The sequence below is a fragment of the Symsagittifera roscoffensis genome, chromosome 1 (assembly GCF_963678635.1).
Source record: "Symsagittifera roscoffensis chromosome 1, txSymRosc1.1, whole genome shotgun sequence".
Lineage (NCBI taxonomy): Eukaryota > Metazoa > Xenacoelomorpha > Acoela > Convolutidae > Symsagittifera > Symsagittifera roscoffensis.
Genome location: NC_087062.1, coordinates 10,484,962 through 10,510,692, shown reverse-complemented (window position 1 = coordinate 10,510,692; position 25,731 = coordinate 10,484,962). Strand labels below are relative to the sequence as shown.

General features: G+C 36.7%; 3 protein-coding genes across 3 annotated transcripts in view; all 3 read right to left on the bottom strand.

Moving 5' to 3' along the window:
• Window positions 1-25,731, bottom strand: part of LOC134857222 (asparaginyl-tRNA synthetase-like) — a 50,067-nt gene that overhangs the window by 12,050 nt on the left and 12,286 nt on the right. The window contains exons 2-4 of the mRNA XM_063873596.1: window positions 5,094-5,266; window positions 2,784-3,020; window positions 2,396-2,571 (exon numbers count right to left, since the gene is read on the bottom strand). Coding sequence (XP_063729666.1) covers window positions 2,396-2,571; window positions 2,784-3,020; window positions 5,094-5,258 — 578 coding nt within the window. The 5' untranslated portion in view covers window positions 5,259-5,266. The remainder of the gene's footprint in view (window positions 1-2,395; window positions 2,572-2,783; window positions 3,021-5,093; window positions 5,267-25,731) is intronic.
• Window positions 7,805-11,025, bottom strand: LOC134857223 (uncharacterized). The gene is made up of 2 exons (XM_063873598.1): window positions 10,625-11,025; window positions 7,805-9,748 (listed from the first exon to the last, which is right to left on the bottom strand). The coding sequence occupies exon 2, from the start codon at window positions 9,365-9,367 to the stop codon at window positions 7,919-7,921; it is 1,449 nt and encodes a 482-aa protein (XP_063729668.1). The 5' UTR covers window positions 9,368-9,748; window positions 10,625-11,025; the 3' UTR covers window positions 7,805-7,918.
• Window positions 11,324-19,472, bottom strand: LOC134845194 (proteasome subunit alpha type-4-like). The gene is made up of 4 exons (XM_063862124.1): window positions 19,047-19,472; window positions 12,336-12,637; window positions 11,776-11,997; window positions 11,324-11,597 (listed from the first exon to the last, which is right to left on the bottom strand). The coding sequence occupies exons 1-4, from the start codon at window positions 19,470-19,472 to the stop codon at window positions 11,324-11,326; spliced, it is 1,224 nt and encodes a 407-aa protein (XP_063718194.1).

The window sequence follows — 25,731 nt, the reverse complement described above, 5'->3', positions numbered from 1 at the left end:
TTTTAAAATCAAAATAAATTTTGCATTTCAACAATACAAAATAAGTTGCCTAGGCCAATGAAACAACCCGAATCTATTCTACCAATAAAAATGAAAATAAAAAACTTAGTTAAAATTCGAGATGTTAAATTGAAGAAATAACAGTAAGACTATCAATAATAGTGCGACTCGTTTAAATCAGAAAAGGCTTTAGAAATTAGTCTAAAAAAATTAGTTCCTGGAGATAAATTCAGTTTCATACATACTGAAAACAGAATGTCAGACCGAGACTCGAAATGGAGCCTAGTGGGAAGGAGCCTACAATTTGTAAAAGTTCAAAAAACGCAACCTAAACTTCTAAAAGATAATAATTATACGACAAGGATAGCCGGTTGCTGCGGTAGAACATAATTTTCCGACCATACTCATAAAACAAAAAAGTTTTCTTTTTAATTTTCTTTAAATTAGCGTCCTTTTTAGTCGATGACGCAATGCCAGAACTATACGATTGCATAGAAAGTTAGTAAATTAGGCATGATCGACATTATTTATTTTCAAAGAACTTATAAAAAATGAAAAAAAAAATCGAAAAAATTTTCCAATTTTTTTTCACACTATTTTAATTTTTTTTAGAAAACCCCTTTTGACAATCAAGCGCTAATTGAAACATCTGAAACAAGTTTTCTTTATAGTAAAATCAAGTTTTTTATTCTTAAAAATCTTAAAAAAAACAGTTAATTTCCATATAACGAGCGTTACTCGATCGGGTTACTTACTCGAAAAAAGATGAAAAGTAAAAAATTTGGATCCGGTTTTTCTCGACACTGGGAAAATGTTTTGGAAATGTCTTAATGTCTTTCGAGACACGACTGAAAGAGCTTTAAAATGATATATCACTCTGATTACTTGTGTTTGGCGATTTTGCATGGAAAAAACAAAAACACACCCGAATACAAAGTTATTCCCCATTTTCAATGGCCAAAACAATTTAAAAACTACTTGCTCTCGCAAGTGTAGAAAACGGAAGTTGAGCCGCCAAAACTACAAACTGAGCCGACAAAATATTAAATTTTATTTTTCAAATGTTTAGTTTTTTTGTGCGAGAGGATGGAAAGAGTGAGAGCTAGGTTATAACAAACTGTCAATGGCTTTACGAAAGTTTGATAGAAAATTTTACCTACAGAAAATGAATCTATATGAAGAGTGGAAACTTCAATGTAAAATCGTTTAAAGGCAAAATTTTCAAATCGGATTTCCTCAACATTGTTAAGAACTTTTTGAAAGAGTCAGAATATCGATCAAATGACATGACTTTAAAACATAGCGAACAGACGGTTGGAAAAGAGTCAATGAACACAGGGAAACAAAAAAAGTGGCTTAATTTTTCACCTTTCAAACTTCACCTTTCAAACTCAAAAGTAACCAATAAATCGTCTTACAGTTCTTTGAAAGACAAGAACAATTTACGATAGACAACTTTTTGAAAAAAATATCGTAATTAGAGAAAAATCGATCAATAGGTAAAGTTTGTGATTTCGCTGGGAAATCTTAAAATTTAATTTTCTTTTCGAAACTAGAAGTCGATCATGTTTTTCGTGCATTTACAATTTGGCTGTTCAACAGAGGAGTTTGCCTTTTTTAAAAAACAAATCCAAAATCATACCGCGAAAAATCACACTTAAGCGTGAACAATTTCCTGAAAAAATCATCACGACCTATATAAGAGTCTCTTCATCGACTCTTATAATGACACATCACTTGACCCATGACGTTTATTTGTGGCACACATTTGGCATGGAAAAAACACCTGAATACAAAGTTCCTCCCCGCATTATTAAGTCGGAACACAAAAAAGAATGATTTCATTACTTTTAGACATCAGATGATAATAATACAACGGACCAAGTTGAGATTCCAACTCAACACGAGGGAAGCATAGACGACCCTTACGACACTTTGGCAGATGAAGAGGCATTCAGACGGAGCCGAGCAACTCCGAGCCAGTCAGTGACGAGGAACAGAAACAGTAACAGGATTCGGAGTTTACAAAAGAACATTTTCAACAGAGACTGAAACTAAGGTCATCTTGAATCAACGCATAGAAAAAACGTTCCATCTTTTGGCAAAAAACTTAAATTATCCGTTTTATTAGAAGACAGGGTCCTACAATTAAGGAGGAAATTAAAAAAAAACAAGCAAGTTTTCTTTCAGCTTCTTTGTCACCTGTGAAAAAATGCGCAATTGAAGTGTCAGTTTAAAAACGCTCAAGCTCAGTGCACCCGAAAACTCTTCAAACATAAGTACAAAAAATAAAGAAAACTGTTATATTTTTGGTAGCTAATAATTGTGAAAACTGGTTTTCCCAGGTGCACACAATTCACAGCACATATCATGCAACTGCAAAACATTACATTACACACTATCAGACAATTTCGCTGCATCCCGATAGGACTCCGAATGCACAGTGAAGCATTCGCCCGCTCCCTCGCAGTCATTTGAGGTCAGCACAGGAGTAGTGACCTTGACGAAGTTGTTACGTCTGAAGAAGTCGTGAAAGGCGAACTCTGCGTCACTACGCAGAAGCATCATATTCTAAAAAACAAGCAATTTAAATTATCTGTCTAATATCAAAACCCCTACCTCGATACTAGACACTCAAAAACTATCATCTAATAACCACAAAAATTGATTGTCAAACGATTTACCAAAAAAGGCCACTTAGCTGAAGCTCAAGTAACTGCCAATTAAAAAGTTTAGAGATCCCGCATAGGAAAATAACAACCGAACAAGGCGAGGATGATTACCTGAAAGTAATCAGTCCTCGTCTGCAAATGCGGATACTTTCTGATCGAATCCAGGGGCATTTTGTGTGTGTTGGCCAGAGGATATGACTCATGTCTTTCGGATAATTTCTCGAGTTTATGAGTCACAAACTCCACAGTCTGTCCAGCAGCTGGACTCTCCACGAGTTGTCCTTCTAGGTTCAAAATGTCTCCTTCTTTAATATCACTCGAATGCATTCGGTCTGCAGGAATTACTACCTAAACAATAAATTTGTACAGAGGCGTAGCGGAGTTTCGCAGCACTTGCGATACAATTGAAACATTGCGTAACAAGATATTAAAAGAAAAAAAATATCTTTGGCTCGGATTGATTGCTCGGCCTGAAAAAAACATTGCGTCAAAAAACGAGCGTAAAATACAGCGAAAGAACTGTGAGTCAACCCTCATAAAGCCGGAAACGAAACTAGTCATAAAAAGTTTCAAGCAATGTTTTTTATATCAAAATTTTTAAGACCCATCTCTCCTGAAACAAGCAAAGATATTTAAAAATTCTCCCTTGAAACTACTCAACATAAGTTGAATGAGCCGATAACAGACGAACCAAACCCGATTCACCAAAAAAATCATTGAAATTGTTTCATTCAGAGTTGTTAGATTACAAGTTTTAATTATAGGTAAAGTTAATTTTCAATTATAGTTAAAGCTACGGGGCCAGCTAGTGCTAGAAGTAATCGTTTTACATTTTTTAGATTATGATTTATTGATATCGAATGAAATGCTTTAACTTCAAAAACCCAAAACCTTAGTTGTTTCTCTACTAAAATAAGTTATTTTTTGGAAGATACCAACTACCCGCTCTTACATATGAACTCAAAATCAAATTGGGTAGGGCGGTGGACTTTTCTCGGAACCTGGTCTTCTGACTGCAAAACCACTTATACCAAAAAATTTTGCGATGGTAGTATCTAAAAGTTCAAAAAGCGGTCAAAAAATCGAAAATTTGACTTTTCGGAGGGCCATAACTTAATGTGTAAATAAAGTTTATCGTATCCGCTTAACCAGGGAAGCTTTCTGACAACCGATGCTTTTGACTGAACCCAAAACCCCAGGTTTCTGAGGGTAATTTTTGAAAAAAATGAGACATTCTTAAAAATTGGGTGAAAAAGTCCTCTCACACAATTTTTCGAAGGACTTGGATTGACGCGTAATGTTGAATGAAAAAATTACAATTGAACGCGTTTCAAAAAAGCATACAAATACCCCTTCATTTTTATAATACCTGTTTTTATCAAACAGGAACTGTTCGAATGAAAAATTAAAAACCCCAAGCCTTGGAAAAAAGTGCTTGAACAGCGCATCAGATAATGTGAACAGCATTTTAAAACAAGCGGAAAATCAACCGACAGAAATTAGGACGAAAACCACAAATCCGAAAATAAATCAACTATTTCAATTCATATAATTGAAAAAATAAAGCAAAAACTGAAAAGAATGAAGAAAGTGTTATTTAAATTTTTGGATGTCATTTTTGAGCATGTCAGACGAATTGAGCATGTCAGCAGAATTTGTAAGAAAATTCGTTTACGGGAAAAGTCATGTGCAGTAGCACGTGAAAACAAATAATAATAAATTTGTTTTAAGTAGTACAATAATCCTATAATATAGAAGACTCATCACTAAAAAGGCACCAAAATGAGCAAGCGCAGAAGGCAATTCGACGTGTTAGAACGCCGCTGAGAATTTTCTATCAGGTACTATATCATCTAGTCCTGATTATTTATACGGACAAAATAGAAAATAATGGATTGAAGAAATACATATAGTTCGGACTTCAATCTAATAATTCAGTTCTTGCATCTTAATAATTAAGTTCTCGAATCTTGCTAACGTGTTTTGAAGAAAAATAAATCAGAAACCAGAACCCATGGCCGAGTCAAACAACACACATTACTTAATAGAAGCACTAGAACAGTTATCTGCTTTAAAAATGATTATCTGTCACGATATATTATCCGACAACTTTTATGTCAAGAACTTTTTGCTGACATGTTTTGAGACCGTAAAATCCAATTTTCGAACTATGCTATTCAAAAACTGGCTTTTCAGGGTATTTTTTGGGTCGTGAAAATATGACTGGTCACGACATCCTTGGGGTCGCGGGATTGTCGTTCAAAAAGCTACTTCAATGAACTGCAAATTAACATGTCAAAACAAAAATACAAGACTATCATGCATATATGAACGCCGAGGTATTTCAGAGTTTTCAATAACGCAAAATTTGAATATTTTTTTGTGCGGACATAAAGTTAAAAATTTCTCAATCAGAACAACCTGAAGGTTTTGAACTGAACTTCCATCATTGAATACAAGGAACAAATTGTTCTTCAATCCCCGTTTTCTCCTCACACACCCTTTGATTGTGAATGAGTTGCCACTACCAACAAGACCCATACTGTTGGCCAACAGAGTCTTCACTAATGTCACACGACCTTTCATATCAATCTGAAAAAAATGAACAGCTTTAGGCGTATACAATAATTTAGGTTCAATACAAGTTCGAAATTACTCACAGCCAAGGTTATTAAGTCAATGTTCATTCCGGTTCATTATACTTAAAATAGGAATCAAGCATAAGCCGTTTGTCTTCTATGACTGAGTTTTCACACGCTGTTTTTCACTTCTCACTGAAATTTCACTTCTGATAATTTCTGAAATTGGATGCCATAGGGATTTACTTTATTTAACATGTAGTTCAAACCAGCCAGTCAGCCGGTTAGTTGCCTATAACATCTCTAACTATTATTTTGTTTATTTATTTTGGTACAAGCAGCCCTTTAGAATCTTACAATATCTGCGCTGAACTCTGATGATGCAAAACTTTTCCAAAAAAATAGCATAATTTCTTAAACTGTACTAGCTCAAATATTGCAAGGACAGGAAATATGTTCTGAATACACCCCAAAAAATGATGCTAAGAAATTTGATGAATTATTCTGATTGTTTAAGTTTTCCAAAATTAGAGGATTAATCTTTTTTTGTCCTCTCTTTCTCAATCTAGAGTTCACTTAACCTTTTGAATTTCTAGGCATTATCGTCCCGATATTGATTGATTTTTCTGTTTGTGGTGCGTTGAAGGACTAAAACTATTTGAAATAACCACCGAAATATGGATCTCCCGGGAAAATCGTACTTGAAACTGCCAATTTGCAACTTGCTTGTACGTCCAGTCTTTTTCATCCAGCAACTAAGCATAAAAATGATTCTAAGCAAGTGTGGCTAAAAATACTGTGGAAAAAATTTTCAAAGAAAAACCCTAAGCGTGTACACTTTCACTTTTGCACCATGACCAAACCCTTACATCAGGAAAACAAACTTCAAACATAGTAGTACCTTAATCCTCAAACATTTCGCCCTTTTTCATAAGATGTAACCGTGAAATTTTTTAAACGTTAAAAGCATGTACACACATTTATATAAGCAAGCAACTATTAGGATAGGCAAACCACAGAATAGTTAATAAGACGACAGAAACTGGAACAAAACCTTCCACAAAAAAAAAGAAAAAAAGCTGGATCTATCAAAGTTTTACAATTTTATCAATTTAATTTCGCGAAAAACACGCATACGGGAACAACTGAATATTAATTTAGCATCGGAACAAAACTTATAAAGAGGTGTTTAGAAAACTTGAGCAGACAACCGTTCAGTCAAAAAAAATACAGAGAGGCGAAGCGGAGCTTTAGGCTACAGAAGCAGCAATAGGCGACAAAAAATTAAGTGAACAAAATTTAGAAGTCGGCAAATACGCTGAAAAAACTTGGGTACACAACAATTGAGCCAAAAACATCATTGCCATAATTTTATATTGCACATCCCCCAGCACTCAAAAACGAAAAGAAAACTATAAAAACACAGTTGGTTTACAACAAACACTAACAAAAGTTTGGAACAGAATGGGAACATAGACGGCATACATGCTCAAATTAATCCGTTGATATGCCAACAGATATGCCTCCTATTGGCCCAAATGATTCTTTGATTTTATTTAACGAATTTTCTGAAAAAAAATCTCGTATCGATTTGATAACGCTTGTTGATCATAAGGGTTAAAAGTTTAAAACTCAAAAAATATATATATCAATAAACTTCATCAAAAAACACATAAAATTTTTCACAAATCAGACAAGTCGTTCATTCAAAGCTTTTTTTTCAGCCAATTGCATTTTCGGTGAATGACAAGGAGAGGAGTCTGATCCAGACAGTGAACTTAATAGGCCATTATGAAGGACTGAAAAGCAGACAAGTAGAAACAAGACACACAATTCAAAGAACATGATTAGTCGAATGATGAATGACTATTTATTATAGCAGTTAGCCTTATCTTCGTTCGATTTGAGGTCAAGCAAGTAGTGAAATAATAAACCGTTTCGCGCCGAAATATCTTCAATTTGTTTATTTAGCTTGTTATTAAAATTTGATTTCCATTCGGCAAAAAGTGAGCCTAAAAAGAAACAAGACTGCTCGTATCAGGTCAAAGCAATGAACGTTCGGACTGCCTTATAAGTTCAATGAGGCAGCGTTCGCTTTATAACAATTGATGAATTATTTTTAAAAATGAATTTTTTAAATTAATTTGACGTTTTTTTTTTAAATCAAACCATATAAAGTACAAAGTATAAAGTACAAACCATATAAAGTACAATACTTTTCAGATATCAAAAAAATCTTCAGAAACGGTTAGTTAAAAAAGCGAAATTTGTCTGAAGAAAAAACCACCCCGAGCTCAAATATTCCGTCATTTCCTTGGAAAGTCTAATCTCAATAAATAGCAAATCACTTTCTTCGTAGACATGTGATATATAAAAACTAATCGTAGTATCGAATTCAAACTGTTTTGTTCAAATACACTTATTATACAAAAATCTAATATCTGTAAAAAAAAAGTTAAGTAATTTTCTACTTTTGTACTACGGGCTTGTCGACATGCTGTCTGATCGTGATGAAAAAAAAATGCTAACAAAATAATTTGACGATAATCATACGTAATATTTACAATGCAAGGATCGATTAAACGAATCTATTATAACATTGATTTTACCCTATCTCAAATTCAACTTATGGTGCAAGTAAACTAAACTAAACAAAACTACAGTAAGCTAAAGGCGAATAGCACATCCTTCGTTCTCCAATTTGAGCAATGTATTCCAGACAGTCAAATTGGAACATTCGTGAATTATTTTATCATTCACTCGGAAATAGTCCGGGGTTATCCTGTCAGGCTCGGGAATTTGGTCCAAATCGTAGAAATTATTGTTGCTTCGCATATCAAAAACCACGATTTTTGGATCAATCATTGTTGAATCTAGCCCTTGGAATAATTCGATCAAACTTTTCTCGATCTTCCTTTTCAGAGACCTGCTCATGAGGTCTTCGTCCAAGCGACCTTCGATAACCAGATTTTCGACTGCACAAGTCATGTTGTCACTTCTCGGTTTGAAAAATTTCGACAAGTATATTAGTTGAGTTTCAACCTGCTCATTCGTCATCCATTTTATACTGAGAGTCTGCATATTTTTCATTTCGTATAAGAAATCAAAACTCGCCAGAGGAAACTCGACCAACTGAAGGTGGTTCAGCTGTTGAAAATCCCATTTAAGCGACGGGTCAGAAGGCAGAGTCACTTTTGGGTGTTTCAGTTCGTTCGAGCCGGTTACCGAAAGGGACTCCAGTTTCGGACAGCTTTTCAAAATATTGTTCAAACTCGTTACCGAGTCGATTCGGAGCGAAAGCCGACGCAGATGTTCGTTTTTTGGAACCTGGTCTCGTAAGAAATACTCTTCATACCAGGAGGAAAGTTCCAGAAGTGTTACATCATTCATCCGCGAGAACATTTCCAGTTTTCGGTCCGATCCATAGTAAGTTGAAAAAGATCCACCTGATGTTTTGACCGACTGCAAACCAGGGCAAACTCGAGACATTGCATCGGCGAAGTTACTTTCAAGAACGAAACCTTCAGATTTGAAATACTTTATTCCGGTTTTCAATTCTTCTGTCGATTCGTCTAGTTGAATTGTGCACTTGAAGTTGTTTAGAAACCTACCGTTCCCATTAGACAAGACCACACATAGACCTGCCAAGTTTGGAAATGATTGAAGAACTGCCGTCAAATTCAGATCCTGGTTGGTTCCGATGTTCTTAAGACTTTCTGAGACGTTTCTGGCATCAATGACGATCGAAAGACGATGGATTTCAGATACATTCCAAGTCCAGGCAGCTTTCAGTTTTTCAAATGGCGTCAGCGAGAAGTTCAAATTCACATCGGCAGGAAGAACATATTTCAAAGTGAGCTCGGAAAGCTTCCAGAGATCATTCGTTTCAATTTGGTCGAGGAAACCTTTCACTTGTTCCCATCCGAACGGCACCTCGTCAAAGTTTTCTGGATCTGCTTCAATGGTCAGTGGAATTTTCCATCTACAAGCCAGACGAGGAAGTGTCCGAGAAACTTCTTTTCTGGTTTCTGCGAATGCAAAAACATCTCTCGTATCGATCAGTGAAAATACATTTTGGAGCAAATGCGTCGGCAAATCGTGAATCGGAGCTAGCATTTTTCTGAGTTTGAAAATTAACTATCGCAGTACTGACTTGAAAAATGACTGTTGTAATTGTCGTCTTCAAACAATTATTTATAACTTGCGGTCAAAAAGAAAATTGACAAGCTGATTTACTTAAACTTTTAATCGTCAAATTATATTAGAGTCACAGATGTCTGTTGTCTTTCAGTCCTTTGATTGTGTTAATAAAACGATATGAAACTTGGATAAAAATTCGCAAATAAATGAAAAATTATCCGAGACTGCCGCGAAGATTTTGTTCACGGTGCAATTCCGAATAAATTCACGAGCAGTCACTTCGTAAAAATATTCACGCCGTTAATGCAGATATGATATTTTGTTCACGTTCTTACAAGCTGACTGGAATTAAAATGTCTAAACAAGGATCAATATGACCCCTAAATAATTAAATACCAGAAATAAAAGTGCTAAAAATCTAAATAAAGCACGAATATTTTCACATTTCAGCTAGCAGCACGGCAACAGGCGTGCGTTTTTATTGAAAAAAAAATATCACAGGTAAAAAGCAACTTGTTGCTGATATCTGGTTTAAATACCATATCTGATTATAATACCAGATAAAAGCCACTCACTGAAGAGAACATGCGGACTTCTTAGTACTAGTGCTATTCTCCAAAATACATACAGCTAGTTGCGCGGTGAAAACAGGGATAGAAATAGAGTGAAATTTATGGACATTTAAGAAATGAACTAATATGAGCAAACGAATTGATCTTCAAACGCAAGAGTAACATTGTGTAGTACATTTCCTTCAGCGGACATAATGTGGGCATTTCACAATTCAGGTGACGCTGAATAAAATTTTCCTTACTATTCTCTTTTTCATCGATCAAAAAATCCCCATCAATGATTCCTTGCAACTAATCTTTACTGTTCGTCCGGTGAATCAAACACAGGCGAAACTGGTGCACATACTGGTTTTTCGGATACTGTTTTTTTTACACTTAAATAACGCTTAAACCTAACATATAAATTCCCAGTAGAATTAACGAATTCGATTGGTGGATACAAATCTGAATTACATGCACCGTTGTTCTAATCGACGAAATAATTTAAGTTTTCCCGCTAAGTACCAACCATAAAAAAGTGCACTATGAATATACTAACAAGAACTATTTAACTGATACATGAAATTGCATTTTTAAATTTCCTTGCTATTAGCGTTTAACAATACCCGTTTTATAGCATCTGAAACATGATTTTCGAAGAAATATCATCAAAAACAGTTACCTTATATCTATTCTGAAAATTCATATCCTTCAAGTCTCCTGAAAACCTTCGTATTCCATCTCTTTACATTCGTGTTCTTTCTTTCTCACCCATTTTTTGCATTGAGCAAAAACATAGTAGATCCACAGTCCCACCACTCCAAACTTTATTTAGCCAGAAATTGAAATCTTAGCCTTTCTGTTTGGCTGATCAAGAAGGTCTAGGTTATTTTTGTATAGGGAACCAGCCTCAGTTGATGCATCGTGAACTCATTAGTGGCGTCCTTTTGACTCAAATTATTATTTAGCTTCGAAGTCCAAATTTCATCTTCGCCGACTTCTGAATGAGTCTCTCTTTCGCCCCCCAATATCTCGAGAAAAAACGTCAAGCTCCAGCATACTGAATTCTCCAACATTCTTCTTCAATCTGAAATAAAAATACCAAGACTGAAAGAAAATAGAATACATTTTTCAACAATTCTTTTAACCTCGAAGACCCTTACAGGCATTGAAGCTTTGAATCAGCAAAAGTAATTGTGTTCATAATTAAATTGAAACAAAGCACTTTAATTGCAACAGGTTCATAAGGAAATTATGACAATAAATTTATCTAAAGTGCAATTCAAGTCACATGTCATATTCATCTACCTCATTTCACAATAATCAGCATCTCACTCAAACCCCATTCCATCAAAAATTTTCCGCTACATCATCCAAAAATCTATTTCGAGGACCCCGCGGCATCTTTCTTTTCTTTCTCTTCCGCGTCTCGTTTCGCTTCGTAAACTTTAATTAGTTGATCCACTTCGGATTTTGGCAACACTTTTGATACAATATTTCCCTCCTCGTCCTTGGTCAGCTGGGCTAACTCCATCTTGTCTGAGGTGAGTTGGGCCAGGTCCAGAGTTTTGCTGAATATCTTGACTGCCAGCTGTTTGGCATCTGCTAATGTCATCTCGCCTTCTTTGTAATCCTGCTTCATAATTGAGATGGCACTGAAACAAAAAAAATACATATCTAATTTGCTAGTACCGCTAGAATTTAATCGAAACTGTGACGGTTCAAACAATTCAATCATTGCTTCACTTTCAACTAGAATTTTCCAACATTCCAGAGTACTTCAACATTTTTCCAACATTCCAGACTACTTTTCCAGTATTTTTAAGCGTGTACCTCTGTGAGTTATTTCCGATGCAAGTCGCTTTCCAGCCTCCATAATTGCCACTGGGGTCGCTCTGGTACAACTGGTATCCGAGGTGTTTGTCCCATCCCATGTACAGAATGGACACTCCGAAGGGACGCTTGCCTCCAAACTGGGTGAAGGCCTGCTTCACGTCACACATGGGCTTGATCAACTGTTCCACCGGCACTGGCTCCTGGAACTGAAGCTGATACCTGTCAATGCAAAATAACGTCAAATCAGACCAAAAAACATCGGCCTTTTTTGTCGTCGTTTTTGAAAAATTTTGCACAGCAGAAATGCCGTTTTTGACCATTTTTAAAAAGTTTCAGAGTCGATCGGCCAAAAATGGGTACCGTGAAATAAAGCTTGTATTGCATTTTTGGAGCTGACGCTTCACAATTACAAACTCTCATGAATATGAAGCATCAGTATGAAATTTGCTTAAAAATGAACATAAGCTACCCAAAAATGTTTTTTTTTTGTTTCCTTGATAACAAGTAAGATGATTTAAAGAGTAACAGTATATTTATGATAACAACTAAGCAATGACCTTTGAGCAATTAGTCTCAGCTCTGTCAAAAGAACATTTGCGTCTGATGTCAGCCCAGCGAAGGAGCAGATGAGATGATCACTAATTCTATAAATCTTCTCGCTGTTGAACAGATTGTCCAGGAGAGGGTTTGTGTTTCTGTTCTCACAGGCCAAAATGATTCCGTCATTAGCTAGGATTCCCAGACAGGTTCCCGAGTGGTTCACTGTCTCTATCGCATACTCCACTTGGTACAGACGACCCTCAGGTGAGAAAATGGTGGTGCGTGAGTCATACCTACGTGCCATACTGCAACCAAGGATCTGAAGTTATACAATCAACATTCTAATTTAAAATGTCTCCACACTTAAATCATTCAGACTATCCCGTCAGGAAAGCCTTGCACGAATTGTCTATTAGATGCAGCATATAATTGTCATCATCCAACTTCTCCCTCAAGCGAAAAAAAAAACAGTTTTTTTTCACAAAATGTCCACGTAGACAGTAATGAACGACGCAATATCCATCACCACGATAAATGATTTCGCTTAGAAAATGAGGGTTGTTTCTGAAAAAAAACAACCGGTAGCGAATTTAAAGCATGTGGCGCTGATATCAACCGTTTAATTTCATTTCAATGCCCAGAAAAACAAACTCATTAAGAGGCAAACTTTTTGGCTTAGCTATTAAATTGAATTGAATTAAATTGAATTGAATCTTGTATTTAAGTTCAAGAAATAACAAACTACAACTTAAAAAAACTACTGAGCCTGAAACAACACGTTAATTAGTCTATTGACACCACATTTCGATAGTTACAAATAATTACTAAACTACAAAATTATGATACTCAAATCATATGTAATTTTTCTATACAAAATTAAAATCAAGTATCCTCACCGTTTTGCAGAAAACTTTATTTATCGTTTAGCCTTGATCAGTACATTTATTGCCATATCTTCAAGTTCTAATGCATCAGATTACGAGAGAACTTCTGATTGAAACCGATTTCTATTTCAGTTGAAACTGCAAAACTTGCTTTTCAATTTTTTCCAATAATTTTTTTATCCTTTAGGTTAAATAGCAGCGAAACCTAAAAATCATTACATGCTGGCCTGGCCGTTCACGAGATGTTGAAATTTCATTGCTAACGAAAAAAAAGGATTTTACCGAAATTGCTGAAACGCAAAAATTACTCTTTATAAGCGAGCTGAAAACTACCAGATTTCTTTCTTTATAATTTCAATCAAATCGAAATCGAAAACGGAATGCAGATATATCTGAAAACGTCGCTTCAAAGCGAAAGACACGGTCGGTTGGGGTTGATGGTCGGGCCGAAATTCGTTCTCTGACTGAGTTTGCTAAGGGCCGCCCCCATCATGACGCTATAATCATTTGATGGCCTCAATCGGGAAAAATGGGCCATCTTTCGACACTTTGTTGCTGTAGAACTTGAGGACAACAACCGTCGAGTAAGTTGAGAGGGTCTGATTTAAAGTTTGACTTTATTAATTAAGATTCATTATGATGTATTTGCAGGGCTTGCAAAATAGACTGGTTTATGCAGGCCGTACTTTGCGAAATTTCAATGAGCTGACTTCTCATTTTGGTCCATTGGAAGACTCATATGGGTCTCCTTACAAAAGATGCAATGGTAGTCCGTAATTTCCTCAACATCCGGGCTCTTGTAAAAGCTCCGGTTTCCAAGCAGGCGTTCGTGTACCTTATGGTCACCGAAGGTGAAAACTTTGCTCGTTTTCCCACCGATTATGACAAAACTCTTGTCAGTCTGATAATCCTCTATATCTGTGGAAGTGAAATCTGTTTTTTTTTGTGCAACCCGGGAGACTTGGCAGACGACTGGAGGCCCACTACGTATCAACTGGTTCCCTAATGGAGTGTCTATTAGAGCTGAGGTTAAATCTCACGTGGCTGACTGTTGCGATCATCCTTCTGCCTGTAGGAATTGAGAGGTGGAAGACAACCAAAGGGGCTCCTCAATTTAAAGACTAGGGTCGATGATTTAGAAGTTGATGTGTATAAACAGGTGATTATAGTTGTATCACAATTTTATTTGACCGACAAAATTGTTTCGCTCACTCATTATTTGTTTTTCTTCATATGTCTTGGGCGCATTGTAATGAGAGCTTGGTTGTATATATAAGCTGCCGTACTTAAGTCCGTAATTGTTTTCTTACTTGTCGCTTCAAGTGAGGTTGTGACCTCCTATTTAGTCGACTTTGTACACGTTCCCTATAAGGGCTATGAAGGTGATCCGCGTTGGAATTTTGGATTTTGTTTCGTTTTGCGTTTGCGGGTACAACAAATCTGTTACCCCTGATCTTAATACAAGGGGGTTTCGGGCATTTTTTGAGATTTCAGTAAAGTTGACATCTCCTGGTGAGCAGACTTCGTATGCGTGCTCTCTGAGGGTTAAGGGGGTTATTAGCGTTTGAACTTTTGGATATTGTTCCGATTTGCAGTTGCGGTTAAAGAAATTGTCTTATCGCTGGTCTAAATACAAGGACAGTTTTCCTACAGCTTTTTTATGCTTCCACATTTTTTGAAATCGGGTTGGATTTCTGGATAAGCTAAGGCGGTTCTCGTGGATGATTTCATGCGACTGTTTTCAATATGAGCACTAATAAAACTTAAGTTAGGCATCGACAGTTTGAAAATTTTAGTTTAACTAGCTGTTTTTTTTTTTAATTTCTAATCCACGGTACTTGTGACGTGTAGAGACAAATATCGGAACAAAAAAAATATCACACACTGATGAAATCTTTCACTGGCTGTAGTCAGTCACCGGCTTTGTTAACGTGCCCGTTTTTTGCTGATTGAGCAAATTACTGTCGTGATCTTTAATTCAACATTGTGTGCGTGAGTGGAAGTCGTCTTGTGATGGGTGTCGTAGACACTCACTTCCCTGACTTCAGCTCTTCGAAGGATGATAACATCACCCTTTGTAAGTAACTATAAAATATACCGAATGTGGCTATTGTCAATTTGTTGTATTCTAGATAATGAGTTGTTTGGAACGATATATTCAGATGTTGCGGTTAGGCGTCTATCTTCAACTCGGGATGCATTTCGTGATGTTCCACTTCTTTAGAGTTTGAGAGGAACCATGATCATAGCCAACGTTGATTGCTGTCAACTCCCGAATATATCTGGATGTAACATTTTTGAAGCCTGTAGTTTCCTTTTCACATTCAATTTTCATTTCTACGACATTTTAGTAGAATGGTGGATCCAATAGGACAAAGGTCGTTGACATTGCTTGAAAAGCGGCCAATACATCCTCCTGATGATAATCCTGAGATCGTAGCAATAATTTCAAACAACTGTAATTTTGTTGATAATTGGACGCAAAATCATTTATGAACAGTTACAGGGATTTCGTAGTGATTGCGAGCAAGACGAATTTTCTAACTTCACTGGATACTTAATGAGAATTTATTAGTCGTAGCAGTTTCATTGTATTATATTTTTTCGTTGGCTTGCACTTTTAACAGACGATGAGAATATTGTTGATAATAAATCTAAAAATTATTTTTTGTTTTAAACGGTGCGTTCGATGGTGTTATTACGTTCGACGCCTAGGAAGTCAACCATTGTTTCGCACGGTTAAACTAAACAATGTGAGTAATAAAATTAGTCAACAAATCTGGAATACAGATCAAAAGTGCAGTTTGGGTTGGGCTATTTTCAAAAGTTTGCAATTTAAAGTACCCTTACTGGTTGTCTGGATTGTTTTTATGATCGCGAGCGATGATCGTAAAAATGTCGCAAAAGGTTTCACCTCAGCAAAGGTCAATCATTTCAGCATTTTGATGAAATGAAAATGCAAAAAACCAAGTGCTGGAATCATAAAACTAAGAAACTTATTCTAACTTATTCATGCAGAACTATATAAATCAGGCAAAGTGTGAAACAAACTGTTGATTTGAAAAATTTGGCATGATTTGTTTTTTTTTCACAAAGTGACAAAAGACAAAAAACCATTTTTTCAAAGACTCAAAATTGGACCTTTATAGAAGACATGGCGTATTTCCCATCCCATATGTTGGTGAAAGGTTGCCAAGACAAGTTACCACGTTTTAATGAACTAACTTTTACCCAACTCGGCGACCTAAATACGCCTAAGCCGAGAAGATACTACATTCAAGGAATTGTGCTACACAGCAGCAAGGGCAATCAAAAATTCCGAACCTGGCATCCGAACAAAAAGACGGGCGGGGGAACGATGATTGAAATACCGTCTTGCTATCGTTTTGTTATTTTCGGTGTACCGGGTCAATTGGACGTGATTTTGTTATTTAGCACAACCACATTCAAGTCGAAGACCACCCTGCGCTTCTCCAATTTGATACGACCAGGATGCGAAGTTGCAATTGTCAATCGTCAGGTGCGATCCTTTCTGGGCGACAACATTGTTGTTTCTATTTCTTATCCAATAGTTCCCGTAGTTATTCCTTTGGATCCTCGAGCAGTGCTGCCCCCAGCAAATCTGGAGAAGCCGCATTATGCCTACTTCAACATCATCACGCACAGCCTGCGTCTGATTTTTTGTGTACCACTTGATTAGGTTTGCTCTGGAACTTTTTGTGATTCGCAAACTGGAATCAGCTCATGTGCAAGTCTGCTATCGGACTCGAAAAAATATTGGTGTCTCCGGCTAACGATGACATGCGATGAGATTCAGGATATGGCTAAGGAAGTCGTAGACTTCGTTTCAACTTAGACAACGACAGACTTCGTATTCCACGAAACGATGATTGTAACGTTGAGCCATCCGGGTCTGAACGCCCTAGACATCAAAGATAGAGTAAGCTTTAGAATTTGAGAAATTTCAGCTTGCTTTTATTTTTGTTTCCAGACTTAACATTTTTGATACAACAAAAAGTTGAAGCGAGAAAAACTTGGTCTTACGAGAAAAAGATTTCAAGATTGAACTCCAGGTTGAACTATTTGTCTTTTCTTCTAGGTTGAAGAAATTGTTGAAAATGTCCACAGAATGCAAGGATTCCGAATTCTCGGCTGGCTAAAACCCGCAACCATGAAGATGGGGCTACTTCATTGGTGTTCTCCTTTCACATATCTCTCCTTAGACCTGACGGGCCGATGTTAAGGCAGCAAAAAGAGGTAAGTTCTAACATGAACAAAATGGTATTGACAAAATGGTATGAAAAAAATGGTATATATTGATCGAGAACCAAAAAGTTAGAGCTATCATGTATCAAAATCGTCTCAACGATGTAACCCTGATATCAAGGGACAAACAATCAATACTCGATTCCGTGAGCTTTGCGGAATGAGGGGACAATCTTTATCTTGAAGCAAACTTAGAATAAAAGAAATAAATTGCGAAATAAACTAACTACTAAAAATGATCAAAAAGTTTCATTCGAGACTGATTTATTTCAACAATCAGAGACGAAGCGATTTCTCTAAAAATGCCTCCTACCAAAATGGTCAATTAGGAAATAACCAAAACAAAATTTTTGAACAATTCAATTCATCCCAAATTCTAATCGAAGTAATTATGGCATCCGCTATAACAACAAGTATAAGAGAATCCCATTGTCGAAGAGATAATGCACAAACCGCATTCCATTTTATTCACCAAAGATCTGATACTTTTGCTGAGCACCAAAATTGAACAAATACGAGAAACTGAGCAAGTTGCTGAACAACGCTACGACCGAGAAAATTGGCAATCAAATAGTGATATTAGTTCGACAATTTAACCAAGAAGGTTATAATAATCGTAACAAGTAGATACCCAAACAGATCTCGCTCACCCCATTTCAGGCCTTATCAAACCCAATTCTAAAAAAGGAACTTGGTATAGGATGAATTCAATTAATATGATTCGATCACCAATTCTTTCAATTAAATTATTAAAAGCTCCGAAACCGAGTGAGGACAGCACTCTCAAATCAAGGATTTACCTCAATTTGTATCATTTTGCAACAGGAGACTAACTCAACCAAGTCACAGATGGATGCAATCATGATACAGATGGATGCAAAATACTCATCAAATCACAAAGGGTGGATTACGGGAGAAGGAAACACTAACTTTTTAAGAGTGGACTGTTGCCATCTATTCATAGTATATCCATTTTGCTATTCCAGCTGATGAACTTAAATCCAAAAAAGATGTCATTTCAAATGGCTCAATAAGCAAAATTAAGAATGCGCCTATGTTACCAACATTTTTGCTGTTCAGCGCAAATACGGTCTGTACTCAGCAAATATTTGATCTTCATGACCTTCAACACCGGTTACCGCAAATCCTACCACTAACTTATTTTTGGGACTAGATGATCTTATTGATTTTCAATGACAATCAGCAGGTGGTTTTGCTCAATATGAGTACAGTCCACTATATCGTTTAACAACAATCAGATTGAAAAAAGCTATAATTAAAGGTGAGAACTTCAAGCGCATTCAATTAATTACTAAGAAAAACCAGATACGTTATAAGACCGAGCAATCATTCCTGTTCCTTTTACTAAACTACGACCATTTTCTCGCGGTCACATTTTTGCTAACGCCCTTTTACATTCAGCAGAATATAATATTTTACAAGCTCGGGGAGCAGAATAGGTTGAAGATAAATTTCAGTTTACGCGATTACTTAAGCTATCAATAATATACAATTCAACTTGAATGGTTTCACATTTATTATCACTCCGCGCTCAAAAATATCAGCAAACTCGCTCACGGGCCTCTCAAGAATATCACAAAGAGCATATTTTTTCATTCCCAGGAGAGAAGAAAGAGCTACGTTGCATTGGGCAGAGGCGCCAAACTGTTCGGAAAGTTTCAACACGTATGCATTGGGCATCTCATACGCACATTGAAAACTCTCAATTCTAATCGCTTTCGAAAACAATTTGATTAACGCTTCTTCACTTGTCACCTCGGTCATTTGTGGCGACAATTTCGGAATAGAAACAACAAAATCGTCCGTATTCAAGTTGAAATCATTAGCACATTTCTGGACATCAGCTGTTGGGAATGTTCCTACGTACGGCATTAAAGCATACTTTATTGAATGATTGCCCATATCACAATTATCATCGGGCGCCTTAGGGGCGCGTAGCAACGAAAGATCCAACTTTGAATCCAGGGTCTTTCTTCTTGACATTATATGCTACTTTATTGTTTCAGTTGAGCTGAAACGGAATGCAGATATAACTGATGACGTCGCTTCAAAGCGAAAGACACGGTCGGTTGGGGTTGATGTTCGGGCCGATATTCGTTCTCTGGCTGAGCGTGCTCAGGGCCGCCCCCCATCATGACGCTAGAATCATTTGATGGCCTCAATCGGGAGCAATGGGCCATCCTTGGACACTTTGTTGCTGTAAACTTGAGGAAAACAACCGACGAATAAGTGTAATGGTTGTATTTGTGTATTTGTAGATTTGTTGTATTCTAGATAATGAGTTGTTTAAAACGATATATTCAGATATTGCGGTTAGGCGTCTTCAACTCGGGATAAGTTTCATGATTTTCCCGTTCTTCAGAGTTTGAGCAAACATAGTTTCAGCTTTAGATTGAGCAAATAAATAATTTTCTCTAACTCAGAGTTTTGGTATTTCGTAAATTTACGTTAATTCCCATCGATTTGAAAACTTCTATCTCTGATCTGATCTATCTCCCTTCGATCTGATCTTAATACAAGGGGTTTCGGGCATTTTTTGAGATTTCAGTAAAGTTGACATCTCCTAGTGAGCAGACTTCGTATGCGTGCTCTCTGAGGGTTAAGGGGGTTATTAGCGTTTGAATTTTTGGATATTGTTCCGATTTGCAGTTGCGGTTAAAAAAATTGTCTTATCGCTGGTCTAAATACAAGGACAGTTTTCCTACAGCTTTTTAATGCTTCCACATTTTTTTGAAATCGGGTTGGATTTCTGGATAAGCTAAGGCGGTTCTCGTGGATAATTTCATGCGACTGTTTTCAATATGAGCACTCATAAAACTTAAGTTAGGCATCGACAGTTTGAAAGTTTTAGTTTAACTAGCTGTTTTTTTTTTCATTTCTGATCCACGTTACTTGTGACGTGTAGAGGCAAATACCGGAAAAAAATAGTATCACACACTGATGTAATCATTCACTGGCTGTAGGCAGTCACCGGCTTTGTTAACGTGTCCGTTTTTTGCTGTTGGAGCAAATTACTGCCGTGATCTTTAATTCAACATTGTGTGCGTGAGTGGAAGTCGTCTTGTGATGGGTGTCGTAGACACTCACTTCCCTGACTTCACCTCTTCGAAGGATGATAACGTCACCCTTTGAAAGTAACTATAAAATATACCGAATGTGGCTAGTATCAATTTGTTGTATTCTAGATAATGAGTTGTTTGGAACGATCTATTCAGATGTTGAGGTTAGGCGTCTATCTTCAACTCTTGATGCATTTCGTGATGTTCCTCTTCTTTAGAGTTTGACAGGAATCAAGATTATAGCCAACGTTGATTGCTGTCAAATCCCGAATAAATCTGGATGTAACATTTTGAAGCCTGTTTCCTTTTCACATTCAATTTTCATTTCTACGACATTTTAGTAGAATGGTGGATCCAATAGGACAAAGGTCGTTGACATTGCTTGAAAAGCGGCCAATACATCCTCCTGATGATAATCCTGAGATCGTAGCAATAATTTCAAACAACTGTAATTTTGTTGATAATTGGACGCAAAATCATTTATGAACAGTTACAGGGATTTCGTAGTGATTGCGAGCAAGACAAATTTTCTAATTTCACTGGATACTTAATGAGAATTTACTAGTCGTAGCAGTTTCATTGTTTTATATTTTTCCACTGGCTTGCACTTTTAACAGACGATGAGAATATTGTTGATAATAAATCTAAAAATTATTTTTTGTTTTAAACGGTGCGTTCGATGGTGTTATTACGTTCGACGCCTAGGAAGTCAACCATTGTTTCGCACGGTTAAACTAAACAATGTGAGTAATAAAATTAGTCAACAAATCTGGAATACAGATCAAAAGTGCAGTTTGGGTTGGGCTATTTTCAAAAGTTTGCAATTTAAAGTACCCTTACTGGTTGTCTGGATTGTTTTTATGATCGCGAGCGATGATCGTAAAAATGTCGCAAAAGGTTTCACCTCAGCAAAGGTCAATCATTTCAGAACTTAGATGAAATGAAAATGCGAAAAACCAAGTGCTGGAATCATAAATTTAAGATAACATTAATTTTATGTAAATTTGTTGCTAACTTTTTCATGCAGAACTATATAAATTAGGCAAAGTGTGAAACAAATTGTTGATTTGAAAAATTTGGCATGATTTGTTTTTTTTTTCACAAAGTGACCAAAGACAGAAAACCATTTTTTCAAAGACTCAAAATTGGACGTTTATAGAGAACATGGCGAATTTCCCATCCCATATGTTGGTGCAAGGTTGCCAAGACATGTTACCACGTTTTAATGAACTAACGTTTACCCAACTCGGCGACCTAAATACGCCTAAGCCGAGAAGATACTACATTCGAGGAATTGTGCTACACAGCAGCAAGGACAATCAAAAAGTCCGAACCTGGCAGCCGAACAAAAAGACGGGCGGGGGAACGATGAAGGAAATACCGTCTTGCGATCGTTTTGTTATTTTCGGTGTACCGGGTCAATTGGACGTGATTTTAATATTTAGCACAACCACATCCGAGTCGACCACCACCCTGCGCTTCTCCAATTTGATACGACCAGGATGCGAAGTTGCAATTGTCAATCGTCAGGTGCGATCCTTTCTGGGCGACAACATTGTTGTTTCTATTTCTCATCCAATAGTTCCCGTAGTTATTCCTTTGGATCCTCGAGCAGTGCTGCCCCCAGCAAATCTGGAGAAGCCGCATTATGTCTACTTCATCATCAAGCACAGCCTGTGTCTGATTTCCTGTGTACCACTTGATTAGGTTTGCTCTGGAACTTTTTGTGATTCGCAAACTGGAACTAGCTCATGTGCATGTCTGCTATCGGACTCGAAAAAATATTGGTGTCTCCGGCTAACGATGACATGCGATGAGTTTCAGGAAATGGCTAAGGAATTCGTAGACTTCGTTTCAACTCAGATAACGACAGACTTCGTAGCCCACGAAACGATGATTGTAACTTTGAGCCATCCGTGTCTGAACGCCCTAGACATCAAAGATAGAGTAAGCTTTAGAATTTGAGAAATTTCAGTTTGTTTTTAATTTTTGTTTCCAGCCTACAGATTTTCGACACAACAAAAAGTTTAAGCGAGAAAAATTACGAGAAAAAAGTTTTAAGATTGAACTCCAGGTTCAACTATTTGTCTTTTCTTCTAGGTTGAAGAACTTGTTGAAAATGTCAACAGAATGCAAGGATTCCGAATTCTCCGCTGGCTAAAACCCGCAATCATGAAGATGTGGCTACTTCATTGGTGTTCTCCTTGCACATATCTCTCCTTAGACCTGACGAGCCAGTATTAAGGCATCAAAAAGAGGTTAAGTTCTAACATGAACACAATTGTATTGGCAAAATGGTATGAACAAAATGATATATATTGATCGAGAACCAAAAAATTAGCGCTATCATGTATCAAACATCGCCTCAACGATGTAATCCTGATATCAAGGGACGAACAATCAATACTCGATTCCGTGAGCTTTAGGGAATCAGTGGACAATCTTTATCTTGAAGCAAACTTAGAATAAAAGAAATAAATTGCGAAAGAAACTAACTACTAAAAATGATCGAAAAGTTTCATTCGAGACTGATTTATTTCAACAATCAAAGACGAAGCGATTTCTCTAAAAATGCCCCTTACCAAAATGGTCAATTGGGAAATAACCAAAACAAAATTTTTGAACAATTCAATTCATCAAAATTCTAATCGAAGCAATTATGGCATCCGCTATAACAAAAAGTATAAAAGAATCCCATTGTCGAAGAGATATTGCACAAACCGCATTCCATTTTAGTCACCAAAGATCTGATACTTTTGCTGAGCACCAAAATTGAACAAAAACGAGAAACTGAGCAAGTTGCTGAACAACGCTACGATCAAGAAAATTGGCAATCAAATAGTGATATTAGAGTTCGAAAATTTAACCAAGAAGGTTAAAATAATCGTAACAAGTAGATACCCAAACTTATCTCGCTCACCCCATTTCAGTCCTTATCAAACCCAATTCTAAAAAAAAGAATTTGGTATAGGGTGAATTCGATTAATATGATTCGATCACCGACTTCTTTCAATTAAAATATTAAAAGCTCCGAAACCGAGTGAGGACAGCAATCCCAAATCAAGGATTTACCTCAATTTGTATCATTTTGCAAGAGGAGACTAACTCAACCAAGTTACAGATGGATGCAATCAAGATACAGATGGATGCAAAATACTCATCAAATTTTGCTCACCCCATTTCAGGCCTTATCAAACCCAATTCTAAAAAAAAAGAATTTAGTATAGTATGAATTCGATTAATATGATTCGATCACCGACTTCTTTCAATTAAAATATTAAAAGCTCCGAAACCGAGTGAGGACAGCAATCCCAAATCAAGGATTTACCTCAATTTGTATCATTTTGCAAGAGGAGACTAACTCAACCAAGTTACAGATGGATGCAATCATGATACAGATGGATGCAAAACACTCATCAAATCACAAAGGGTGGATTACGGGAGAAGGAATCACTAACATTTTAAGAGTGGACTCTTGCCATCTATTCATAGTATATTCATTTTGCTATTCCAGCTGTTGAACTAAAATCCAAAAAAGATGTCATTTCAAATGGCTCAATAAGCAAAATTAAGATTGCGCCTACGTTACGAACAATTTTGCTGTTCACCGCAAATACGGTCTGTACTCAGCAAAAAATTATCTTCATGACCTTCAACACCGGTTACCGCAAATCCTAGCACTCACTTATTTTTGGGACTAGATGATCTTATTGATTTTCAATGAGAATCAGCAGGTGGTTTTGCTCAATATGAGTACAGTCCACTATAACGTTTAACAACAATCTGATTGAAAATAGCTATAATTAAAGGTGAGAACTTCTAGCGCACTCAATTAATTACTAAGAAAAACAAGATACGTTAAAAGACCGAGCAATCATTCCTGTTCCTTTTACTAAACTAAGACCATTTTCTCGAGGTCACATTTTTGCCAACGCCCTTTTACATTCAGCAGAATATAATATTTTACAAGCTCGGGGAGCAGAATAGGTTGAAGATAAATTTCAGTTTACGTGATCACTTAAGCTATCAATAATAAACAAATCAACTTGAATGGTTTCACATTTATTATCACTCTGCGCTCAGAAATATCAGCAAACTCGCTCACGGTCCTCTCATGAATATCACGAAGAGCATATTTTTTCATTCCCAGGAAGAGCTACGTTGCATTGGGCAGAGGAGCCAAACTGTTCGTAAAGTTTCAACACGTATGCATTGGGCATCTCATACGCACATTGAAAACTCTCAATTCTTATCGCTTTCGAAAACAATTTGATTAACGCTTCTTCACTTGTCACTTCAGTCATTTGTTGTGACAATTTCGGAATAGAAACAACAAAATCGTCCGTATTCAAGTTGAAATCACTAGCACATTTCTGGACATCAGCTGTTTGGAATGTTCCTACGTACGGCATTAAAGCATACTTTATTGAATGATTGCCCATATCACAATTATCATCGGGCGCCTTAGGGGCGCGTAGCAAAGAAAGAGCCAACTTTGAATCCAGGGTCTTTCTTCTTGACATTATATGCTACTTTATTGTTTCAGTTGAGCTGAAACGGAATGCAGATATAACTGATGACGTCGCTTCAAAGCGAAAGACACGGTCGGTTGGGGTTGATGTTCGGGCCGATATTCGTTCTCTGGCTGAGCGTGCTCAGGGCCGCCCCCCATCATGACGCTAGAATCATTTGATGGCCTCAATCGGGAGCAATGGGCCATCCTTGGACACTTTGTTGCTGTAAACTTGAGGAAAACAACCGACGAATAAGTGTAATGGTTGTATTTGTGTATTTGTAGATTTGTTGTATTCTAGATAATGAGTTGTTTAAAACGATATATTCAAATATTGCGGTTAGGCGTCTTCAACTCGGGATAAGTTTCATGATTTTCCCGTTCTTCAGAGTTTGAGCACACATAGTTTAAGATTTAGATTAAGCAAATAAACAATTTTCTCTAATTCAGCGATTTGGTATTTCATAACTTCACGTTAAATCCCTTCGATTTGAAAACTTAATGGCAGCCAGAGTTCGTTATGTGTTATGGCCAGCAACAACCATCAATTGACGGGCAAGAAAAAAATCTGAGAAACATCAATTTGGCAACCAACAAGAAGTTTGGAACTGATTGTTCCAAAGTAAATCATCAAAATAAATAATATTTGTAAAAAAAAAATTTTTGAATG

What these genes read in the sequence shown, in the direction of transcription:
- LOC134845194 (XM_063862124.1), bottom strand. Translation starts at nt 19,472, where the DNA reads ATGTCAAGAAGAAAGACCCTGGATTCAAAGTTGGATCTTTCGTTGCTA. An exon ending in GTGATATTCTTGAGAGGCCC is followed by an intron (nt 12,638 to 19,046) that starts GTGAGCGAGTTT and finishes GTATAACTTCAG; the next exon opens with ATCCTTGGTTGCAGTATGGC. An exon ending in ATCGGAAATAACTCACAGAG is followed by an intron (nt 11,598 to 11,775) that starts GTACACGCTTAA and finishes TTTTTGTTTCAG; the next exon opens with TGCCATCTCAATTATGAAGC.
- LOC134857223 (XM_063873598.1), bottom strand. Translation starts at nt 9,367, where the DNA reads ATGCTAGCTCCGATTCACGATTTGCCGACGCATTTGCTCCAAAATGTA.